General features: G+C 47.2%; 4 protein-coding genes across 4 annotated transcripts; all 4 read right to left on the bottom strand.

Annotated features, from left to right (window-relative positions):
- Positions 1 to 320: 320 nt before the first annotated feature.
- On the bottom strand, positions 321 to 542 carry N7473_011042 (uncharacterized protein; the record flags this gene model as incomplete). The annotated part of the gene is made up of 1 exon (XM_057156981.1): positions 321 to 542. One exon carries the CDS (start codon positions 540 to 542, stop codon positions 321 to 323), a length of 222 nt encoding a protein of 73 aa, XP_057005636.1.
- Positions 543 to 3,654: 3,112 nt separating this feature from the next.
- Positions 3,655 to 4,107, bottom strand: N7473_011041 (uncharacterized protein; the record flags this gene model as incomplete). The annotated part of the gene is made up of 1 exon (XM_057156980.1): positions 3,655 to 4,107. One exon carries the CDS (start codon positions 4,105 to 4,107, stop codon positions 3,655 to 3,657), a length of 453 nt encoding a protein of 150 aa, XP_057005635.1.
- Positions 4,108 to 7,662: 3,555 nt separating this feature from the next.
- Positions 7,663 to 8,490, bottom strand: N7473_011040 (uncharacterized protein; the record flags this gene model as incomplete). The annotated part of the gene is made up of 4 exons (XM_057156979.1): positions 7,663 to 7,841; positions 7,942 to 8,048; positions 8,113 to 8,252; positions 8,278 to 8,490. The coding sequence occupies 4 exons, from the start codon at positions 8,488 to 8,490 to the stop codon at positions 7,663 to 7,665; spliced, it is 639 nt and encodes a 212-aa protein (XP_057005634.1).
- A 6-nt stretch (positions 8,491 to 8,496) lies between these two features.
- N7473_011039 (uncharacterized protein) lies at positions 8,497 to 9,131 on the bottom strand (the record flags this gene model as incomplete). The annotated part of the gene is made up of 3 exons (XM_057156978.1): positions 8,497 to 8,654; positions 8,848 to 8,995; positions 9,060 to 9,131. The coding sequence occupies 3 exons, from the start codon at positions 9,129 to 9,131 to the stop codon at positions 8,497 to 8,499; spliced, it is 378 nt and encodes a 125-aa protein (XP_057005633.1).
- Positions 9,132 to 10,579: the final 1,448 nt, after the last annotated feature.

Raw genomic sequence — 10,579 nt, 5'->3', positions numbered from 1 at the left:
TCCCCGCCTCGCCTGAAGATCTGAAGATTCCCGTGCCTCCGGCCAGTTCGTTTCCCAATTCAAGGCTTGAGCGGTCTATGGACCGAAACTACCGCTCTAAAGGGCGGTTAGGATTCAGTGGACTCCGCACTCCTCGTGGCGACCGGAGCAGATCTCGTACGTCGAGACGTTGTCCTAAAACCCTTGGGAGCTGATTCTGGGTTTGGCATGGCGGATACCTCATTCGATCGCTAACCGGCAGCAAGATTGATTTTGTATGCTATCTGCGTTTGTACCGCGCGCAATATCTCATCTTGTGGCGGCAGGGCGTAAGCCCAGTGTTATCTCACGGTTTGAAGTTTGACGCCTTCTGCTCCGGTTTCTCGTCGATCATTGAGTTCCGGGCAAGGATGCCAGTCAGCTGCCATTCTTTGTGTTGGTTGCAACAACTGGTTGCGCAGCCACATATCTCCAGCGTTAACATCTTCTTTGTTACCACGTGCCCCGGGTTCCTCATTGTTTGATGACGATGGTGTTCGTTCGGGTTTTATCTTCTTCGCCATGACGTGACGAAGCACCATGCTTCACTCAACGCAAGAGCAGCAAACCGCTGGCATATCGGGCAAGGCCGGAGCTGCAATCGTACAACCCGGAAATAAGGTTGTTGGCTGAACTCGCAGGCGATTGGAAGTTGATGGATGTGGCGATATATCAGTCAGTTCGCGGGCTTGCCGAATGTGATGGGCGGCCATACCACCATTATCGAAATTAACTACCGCGACCGCCATCTCCCGACGGACGTTGGAAAAGGTAAAAATCAGCCAGTAGCGGGCGGGAGGCTGGTAAGATCGCTCGCCATCGATAAGCCCATTCTACGATATCACGACTGCCGTAAAACTCGCCTCCACCATAATCCTAAGCGCGATCGTTGGGGACGTGCAAAATGCGGTGTACCATGCCGTCTGTTGTTATAGTTCTTCAGTTTCACGGAAGCCTTCCGAGACACGGTTGATCTCCAGTCAGAGTGCTCTTCAGGCGGATAACAACATTTATAACAGGAGCCTCAGTACTGCTGCTGATGCTCAATTATCAGCGCAATGTTTTGGAGCTGTGATATTGGACGCTCCGCGAAAATTATGCCTGTGGTGACAAATAGAGTCGCGTCAATGATTTACCACCATATAAGGATAAGTCTCGCCACGGTTTGGTGTTCTTTGATCAAAATTTTCAAACGTTACTGACTCCAGCTACAAATAATCCTCTTGAAGGCCCGAGATCCATAAACCGATTGTAACCCGGAGCAGTATCGATACGGCACAGAGCTTTAACATTCAGACGATTTCAGTTGTGGAAGTCGTTGTGACATTGTTTAGTCGATGGTCTTCATGCAAACATAATTCTTAATATTTGTTTGATATCGAAGTATGCTCAGAACTTTACGTTTTCGCTGTAGCATTTTACAGTGCAGTCTTTTACCCAAGTGTCAATAGCCGTTTCGTCAAACAATTTACCTTACAATGCGAGCGGACAGTGCTCTGGTTCACAGAATAAAGCAATTGGTCTGCAGCACACTCGTGATCAAGACTATGTTATGATCACTAAGATTGTGTCAGAGTGAGCAAAATCTTTACGTTGATGTGACAGGTGAATATGCTGGTTTGGTACGGGCTGCTCTCCCTTCTCGACTGCGGTGAAGCGACTTGCGAAGTATGATCTCCCTCAGTTCGCCGGAAGCGATGTGGTCCAGCAGTCCGATGTGAAATCAATGGCAATCCGCTGATATGTCTGATGCGGACAGTTCTGTCCAGTATACCGCGAGTGAGGAAAGAGCGGAAAGATTCTTTTAAAGTTCTGACCGTTCAGCGGCTGATGACTTCAGTCGGACTTTGTTGGTAACAACTGATCATAATCTGGCCGCCCAGTGACGGAAGTCTGGCGACGACCGAAGAACTGATTAAATTCATCTGACGCGATCATAATAATTTATGAAGCTGTGTATTCTTATGGTGTGATCGATTATCACCATTAAGCATTAACAGATAACATTTCGCGTGATTCTATACAGTTGTGGTTCATGATTTGGCTGCATTATTTGCAGCCGGGATACCGACGTTTATCATTTGATTGAAGAAACTATTGCGGGTTGTGTGAAACTAAATGACCAGAACTGCCGTGGCCATTCACGCTGGCGACGATGGAGCAATGCCGATAAGGCAGGTCGATACCACGGTCGCCGTTGAAACAGGATGACTGTTGAAGAAATGCGGGAACCAATGGGCGCGCATCTACCATCCATCATGCTGACTCAGCAACGCTCGGACAACCTCTGGTTGCCGTGGCGGGCGGAAGCTTCCTCCAGCCTTCAAATTTCCAACGGTGCGGTGATCGTTATCTTTGCCAGCGCATCATCATCGTTGCATTGATGTATGTGATCCATCTCGGGCTGGCGGTCAGCCATCTCTGCGCCTGTGCGTCACCGACTCGACCGCCGGCGGCCATCAGTTTATTTGATATCGGACGATATGTCGGCCGTCTTGCCGGTGACGGTTGCTTTCATTCAATGCGTTCACAATCAAAGGTGCATCGGATGATTAAACAGCGCTGACCGCATACTGGCACGCTCTTATGTGGCGTATCAATCAATGGATCTGTAAAGCGTGATGGCGCGACTGCAGAACTGCGTCGCTGTGCAGCGTAAAGGTGCGCTCATGCGGTGCGCATTCACACTATAAACCCAACTGTGCCGCGGTGAAGGTAACGCGCCGATATCTGTCGCGCAATTTTGTATCGTTGTCATCGGGAAGCGCCTTTACGTCCGGAAGCATCGTTGCGCTGCAACAAAGCCGGATGATGGTTTTCGATTATCATGGAGGCCCGTGCCAGCGGCACCGATGTGGATAACAGGACTCACTTTGAGCTTGCTGTGGCTAGCGAAGATATCTGCTCATATACGCCATCTCGCATACTTCCTCATGATCTCAATGTATATAGACGGATACAGGTACTAGCTCTGTCGGCTTTATAGTAATAAAAGAAAGTCAAATAATCACTCTCTGGAACCCATCGCCCTTCTCTTTTGTCTTTAATGCTTTGCCGTTTCATAAGTAATGCCAGTACGCCTGCGGCGTAAGTGATATTTGCTTAAAAGTTATATATTATTTAACAGGAGGAAGTTAACCATTGCCGAGTGAAGTTCAACAGTATGAAAGCTTAGGATTCGAACAACTTCCAGGGATGAAAGTTTGTTTGATCAAAGGAAGATCATTTCTGAAAGATCTGTGCTGACGGGTCAAGAATGCGATCAATGATGTGCACCATGTCCCTGCGTTGAACGTTAAAATGATAACCCATTATAGTCAAAGTCAGATTACCTGGAACTGGGGGCGAGTCTCACGCGCTTGTAACCGGGATATCTGATTCCACCACTCTAGCGACCTTGTTGGAGAACGACAGTTCCATTTTGCACTTGAGACCCCACGAAAAGATAGGTAGCCGTCTATTCTAGGCGTCAGCTGAATGTACATTGGCTACATGATACAAGCTTATCTGAGGGGCTCTCTATATTGCCTGGAATCGCTGCAACGTAGCATTAAAACTGGTTGATGTGGAAGCGCAGAATTAGGAACATAGTGGTGCAAGATGGTGTTTCCCAACCACCACGTTTTCGCGCTCTTGCTAGATTAGCAATGCTACCTCAGATTCAGCAGGTTCTCGTCCAAGATTCGGAGCCGTTTCGAATGTGTCAAAGTATGCTCCGGTGTAGCTTTCAAAAGCATCATTGTTCGGGGCAAAGAAGGTGAATTTCCAGTTCGGATTGGTGTCAAACGCTTGAGTGAACCACCTGGCTCGTGCGATTTTCTCGGCTAAGATGCTCAGCTCCGGTCGGGACTTGATTAGACCCAAAGCGGCGGTGCGGTTGAGGTGTTGGAAGCCACGTAGGCGGGGATGTTTCGTGTAGTTCAGAGGGTCTGTCGTGGCTGTGGCTAGACACCCAGAAACAGGAGTCCTGCTAATGGAAATGCTGATAGTCTCATGTTGCGACGGGTGAGGCTCGAGTAGATATTGTGTCAACTTGAAGCGGTTCAGAAGAAAGGGAAAAGGCTTAAGTACATGTTCTTCCTCGATCATTATCAAAAACTTGTCGAATGACTAGGGTTAAAGGTAATTTAGTTTCCATCGACTAGGAGTCGGACTGACGGCCGCTGAATCGCCCGAGCCATCTGTGCGACGAGGCCCAAGATATTTACTGGGGGTAAGAATCCGGGGTAGCTCCGGGATCTAGACCGGTGCGCACACAGAGTTATTATCGCTATCTCGTATAAGTGCTGGGCAGTGACTTCTCAATTCCAACAAAATTGGTTTAGTATACCCAGAGCATCAAATCATGGAACACAAAAGTCAGCTCTCGTTGCTTCTCCTTATCGTGGCTATTTTTCATTCGTGCAGGTCGTGGTGGGAGGCACAGCTCTGGGGCAAACACCACAGATGGGCGCGGAATTCATGGAACGCATTCAAGGCGACGGTTAATTACACGGTGGTTCAAGAAGTCGGTTGATCTGTTTGAGTCACTTGGACTCAAGAAAGCCGGTTATAATTATGTGCTCCTCGATGATGGGTGGTCAAGCTTCAATCGTACCTCCGACGGCTATCTTCAGGCTAATGCAACTTCCTTTCCTCCAGGAATTGAGGCACTCACTAAGGAGTTGCACGGTCAAGGCTTGAAGCTAGTCTCTATGGTGACAGTGGACATTATACGTGTGCGTAAAGGAGACCTGGAAGCTGGGGTTAAGAGGAGAGAAGATGCCCAAACATTTGCGAGTTAAAGCGTGGACTACGCATCAAATACGACAACTGTGCGGAGGTTTTTAATCTATGAAACGGAGGCTCCCACAAATCCGATTCGGTGCTTCCATGAAGAACGCCCTTGCACTATCGGGTCGGGACATCTTCTATTCGGTGTGTGTGAATGGGGTTACCAATTCCCGTGGCACTGGGGAGGGAGGTGAGATAGCTTTCGGAAGAGTTCGTGATCTTTGGATCGACATACTGATTACATTGTCCCAGGTATCGGCCACATTCCTATCGTATGTCTGGCGATATCACGGCTGGTTTCACGAATGAAACCTCAAATGCCAGTGCAAGACTGCCTACTGTCTGGAATACTGGGTATGCTGGTTGCTCTGTCCCGACTATCATCAACAAGATGAAAGAGATCAGTCAATATCAGGACTCAGGGCCATTGGCTGGACTATGGATGCTCGAGATAGGAAATGCCAATTTTACGCTGAACCAGCAACAAACACACTTTGCGTTCTGAGCAGCGCTAAAATCCCCTTTGATCATTGGGGCCGACCTCAGCAAACTATCCAATGACAGTCTGGCGGTTCTCCCTGAATCAAGCAATAATTGCTCTCAACCAGGACGTGTTAGGGAACCTGTTATCTATCGGGAGGAGTTCAGCAAGGAAAGGCCTCGTCAGGTATGGACTGGAAAAGTTCCGGAGCAGTTTTCGTTATTCTTCTACTTAATGAGAAGAGTTACCCGTAGACTGGTGTCTCTTGTCTTAACAGATCAGGACTACTGGCTCTCCTAAAAAATTCAGTTGAGGTCGTCTGATGTAAAGTTGACAAATTGCACCAAGTTTCGATGGGATATTGGAGTCTTATCAAATACTCTGGTTAGAAAAGTTCAGACTTGAAAGCTGGAACACTATGTTGTATCCCTCAAATCCTTGCATATTCGCCACGATAGAACTCCCCTGTGTTCGCCGTACTGTCGTCAGGATTATGTAGTTTAAAAAATCGCATTTGCTCTATAATGTTATCGATGTCACGATGACACCATTTTGAACTTTGATATCGGATTGTTAGCTCTGGTAGAAGCTCGATCAGAAGACAACACTCACTCTTATCTGCTGAGCTTCAGTGACGACATGACGGACATCAAGCATCATGGTTTACTGAACGCATTCCGCAATCTATTCACAATGATCAAGGTATTATCTTAACCTCTGGAAACTAATTCAAATGTCTAGAATACTGAGCTCTCTCCTTTTTGGCCTTTGCACATGAATATGCTCTTTCTTACTGGCCTCACCAAATAATACCATTCACCATGAACGAAAACTATGGTGGTGTCCTTCACCGAAAACGGCTTCTCATCCCTTCTTTGGTTACGGTAGCACAGCTACTTCGATACCTGGAATGTCATCATCGGCATATACCTCCTCTTCAAGCGAATACGCAAATCTTGGCTATCGCATCCCTGTTCCGGCGCTTATAGCCGGCTCGGCTTCATGATGAGCTTCTGCCTGGTTGGCGTGTTCCTCCCCATTTGGTGCCATTATCATCCAGGTAGTGCCTTTGGGAACAAGAAGGTGACTCGTCTTCATGCACCAATACAAGCGTTCGCCCCTTGCTATGCTCTTATCTGGGATGGGCGTTGGCATCTACCTAGGTGTCAACACACACAAATAAGTTAAGTATCATCCCATCATCGGCTTCATTGTTAAGTTGGAGGGTTGTTGCTCTTCCAACCTCTCGGCAGTTCTCTATTCACATCTGCATTTCCAAAAAAACGGTACTAAGAGTGTTTTCGCCTATGTTCATCGTTGGTGGGAGCAGGATTATGGTTATACTTGGCATTAACGGCGGCTTGGGGTTCAGGCCGCAGGAATTGGGTTGCCTGGAACCCGGTGGTGCGGGTTATTTTACTACTCAGTCGTGGCGGGAGTCATAATAAGCGCCATCTTGTTGTTGGTATCGTTGTACTACCAGGCAGGTGGCTCATGCTCAAGAGACATGAAGCAAAACGATAATATCTGCATGAATCGTGAGGAATTGACAGGGGAGGTTGGGAACTGAGAAGAATTCTTTAATTGGCAGAAGTTCTCTTCAATTTCAGGAAGATGTAATTTATTGGCGCTCTATTCCACCCAGCCCTTTTGAATTTTTCTCTTCCCTTCGGCTTAGTGTCTCCGTGTTCTTGCTCCGAAGATACATTTATCTTTCCTCAGTTAAGATAAAACATGTGGTAAGAATCCAAAAATTGAGCCTTCTAGCAGTGTGAGACATACAATAGGAGACGAGACTGAGCCTGTCTGGAGTAAGGGGGGACTCAAGTCGATTTACATGAATTACTCAGATTCTGTTTTCAAGTCTTTTACTATCCTACTGATTGATCCCTGTTTGTATCATCTTCTAACTTTATTTTTCATGTTAAAGATTGCTTGTATCTCAGAATGACGGTCTTCGTATGGCTGTACCAATATAATGATCATATGAAGAAAGATCGCAACTAAAGATTCATTGCAGCTTAAGACTTCGAAGCTAAAAAAGAATGTACGAAAACTCAGCGACGAGCGCATACAGATAGCCTTAATTATTATCTCAGCCTCGGAAGTTTTAATCTTATGTCGAGGAAGAGACAGGATGATTACAGCACTTTGACACAGATTCCATCGTTTTCCTCGTTGAGAAACTCATTCCCATAGTAGACATGTCCGACTCATCCACGCCAGCGGCTGGATTGGTGACAAACTTGGCGCGCAGAGCAGCACGAATGATCCTTCATGGTCCGTCCCTCCATGCAGGGTAACCATCCTGACTGAGGGGGAATAGAACCCAGATTCTCTTCACGGCACATAAATTCTTCACATTCGGAGGTGGAGTGGCGGTGATGATATCAAGCTCCCTTGGCAATTTGGCTACAAAATGCCGTGAGTGGTAAATCGTTGACATCTTCACCAAAGGGATTTTCAATCTCACTGCTGATGAAGAGTAGGCCGATAATGATGTATGCGCCGACCAGATTCTGAGCATAGCTCATGATTAGGTAATTTCTTCTTTGCCCAAGATTTGGCACTGGTAGTTATATGGCTTGCTTGCGTACCTATAGATGGCAGGAGATTGTAGTCCAATGCAAGAAGTTATATAGTTGGAAGGGGAGGAGCAACACATAGACCCAGGGAAATCTGTGATATAGCGATACTATAAGCTGCGGGTAGAGGCGTATCCAGCTTGCGCTCCGTTCCAGTCAAAATTTCGTTGAGCGGGGTGACAACATGGTCACTGCGCGATTAGTTGAGACTAATTAAAACTTGGTACTCCGTATGAATTTCTTCAGCTTACTGACTTTACCCTGGATATTGGGGCAATGATAGCGTGACCATTTTTGACGCACGATTCAACATAGGCAGACAAATGGATGAGGATCTCAAATGGAAGATGTCCCAGTGGCTTTTTGGATCGCTTGACTAGTTTGCGGGGGTTAGACTTGGCGAATGAGAAACCAAGGTACTCCCATATATTTCCACGGCGTTTTGGAGTGCGGTGATACAACGCTATTATCGTGCGCGTCAAGAGCAAACGTATCCAGATGGCCAATGAGGCCTGCTGAAGTCCTCAAGTAGGCGACATCAGGTTCAAAGCGAAGCTTGTGTTTCAAGGAGACGGCGAAGGCGAGAATGAGGTTCAGAGCTGATCCTATGACGAGATAGTTAGTGATGTACATATATGATCAGTTCCAGATGGGTCCCTGGATATACAGCTTTCTCAGAAGATCCACCTTTGTATTCTCCTCTCCTTCTCGTTCGTCAAAGTGTACCCAGATTATGCGGGCCAGAGTACGCGAAGTTTGGAATAAGACCGGCCCAGTACTTTCGTCCATCTGCCCATCTAAAGCGAGTCAGTAGCCATCCGTGATTGACTTCTCTAAGAACTAATACCTTTCGTATGCAGTCGAGCCACGGAAGGATAATGATAAACCCTCAAATGAAGCCCAGCACAGTAAGAAGAATGTTATTAATACCAACTAAACCCATTTCAATTAGTCAGAGATATTCTTGTGTCAATAGAAATCCAGACTCACGATTATGTTTGAAATGAGAAATACAGGTAATGAGCGTGGCCCAGCCCCCGACAAGCAATAGTGGTAGAATCATTTGAGGCATCACACTCCCTTGAACTCTCATGACTGTTGGCCATTTTGAATGTCGTGTCATATTTCGAGGCCCATGCTAGTTTCCCAGATGTTATATACCCGCCATTTCTCTTCGGGGCAAGCGTCGAAGGGCAACATACAAAGTACCGCTCCAACTCGCTTCTGTCTTGAACGTGAAACTGTGACTCTCGTGAGTCCGCTAGGTGATCCATGAAGCTCGGCCGACGAGAGAATGACTCAATGAAGTCCTGCTCCTTCGACGGTGGGCATGATGTTCAGGCCATCTTGGCCATCACCATGGTCTACATCGACGGAGGCAGGAGGCTGGAGACGCCGCAGTCAGACATGATAGGCGAAAACAGGGTCAACGAAAGAATTAAAGAGACGGAAGAGTGAAAAGGGATAGCTTGTGAACTCTCGAGTTGGATTTACGAGTCAGTAGTAGTAAGCATAAGGATACTAGGAAGGGAGTCAAGCGGTCGTTAATATCAACGAGGGGGAAAATGTTTAAGCTACGTCATTCACGTTTACTTATCCCGATCTACAGTCACTTGTGACTATGCATTGACCAGACCAAGTGTCAAAGTACATCAAGTTACAACACCCCCTTGCCGTCTTAGGAAGCAGCTGCAGCCACGCCAAGGACAGTGAGTACCGAAGGGAAGCACGGAGGCATCTGACTGGAATGTTAAAGCTGCGTGTCTTCGTAAGCGCTTTGTTTGCTGGAATTCTATTGGACCAAATGGTGTTTATACTCCGATTCGAGCGGGGTGATCGCTGACTGCCCCGCCTGGCTTGTAGATCCTTGCTCATCTAAGAGAGTATACAAAGAGAAATCAAAGCACTTCAACTGTATTGATGTATGGCTTACCACCTGGTAGTTTGTTACTACTCGTCATTCAAAGCCAAAACCTCTTCCGTTATCGGTGCCAGCTCCCGCAATTTGTCCAACTCGATACGCGCGTGATTCTCAATCCATCGTTGTGCCTCCTCACCCAACTTGGCAATGTGCTTCCATAAGACTTTTATGGAGGACTCAGTACCCCAGCTAATGAGCGCATCAACCAAGAAGCATGTAAGCCCAAATAGCCATCCTCTTGCAAATTCCCAAGTGCAGAATACGCTTCGAGAGGACTGAAAATAGCTGCAGAGAGCCCTGGGCTCGCTATATCAATCCCCAAAGCCCGATTGATTCTCCACAGGACCATCTCATAATGAGGGGTCCTCACCGGGTATGTATTCTTCGAAAAGGGTGATAGAGAGTTTCTGACAGCTTCCCGGAATTCACCGCCGTCTAGCTTTGATATGACGGTCTGTATCTCGTCAAGGTAAATGATCTTCTCGGATGGCAGTCTGTATAGCGTACGACGAAGCAGACCTGTGACCTCGCTTGGTCCCAAAACTCGCATGATCCCTTCTGATTCTCTCTCTGTGCCCGATAATTCCAGCAGCGGGTGATTCCAAGGCTTCTTCGGATTGCTCAATCTCTTCACCATCATTGCATTCTTCCTCGCCAGAGGTCCGTGTTAGATTCCTCTGCGTCTTCGTCACTTTCCTCACTCTGATCCTCATATGAGGCATCACTTTCGGAGTCATTTTCCGCATTTCGACACTATGGTATCGAGATCTGACCATTCGATGCCTGAAGCTTCGACCCGAT

Source organism: Penicillium subrubescens (genome assembly GCF_028828155.1).
Source record: "Penicillium subrubescens strain IBT 31985 chromosome Unknown utg000007l_segment0_segment0, whole genome shotgun sequence".
Lineage (NCBI taxonomy): Eukaryota > Fungi > Ascomycota > Eurotiomycetes > Eurotiales > Aspergillaceae > Penicillium > Penicillium subrubescens.
Note: the sequence above shows the minus strand (reverse complement) of the source record. Positions and strands in the feature narration are given on the sequence as shown.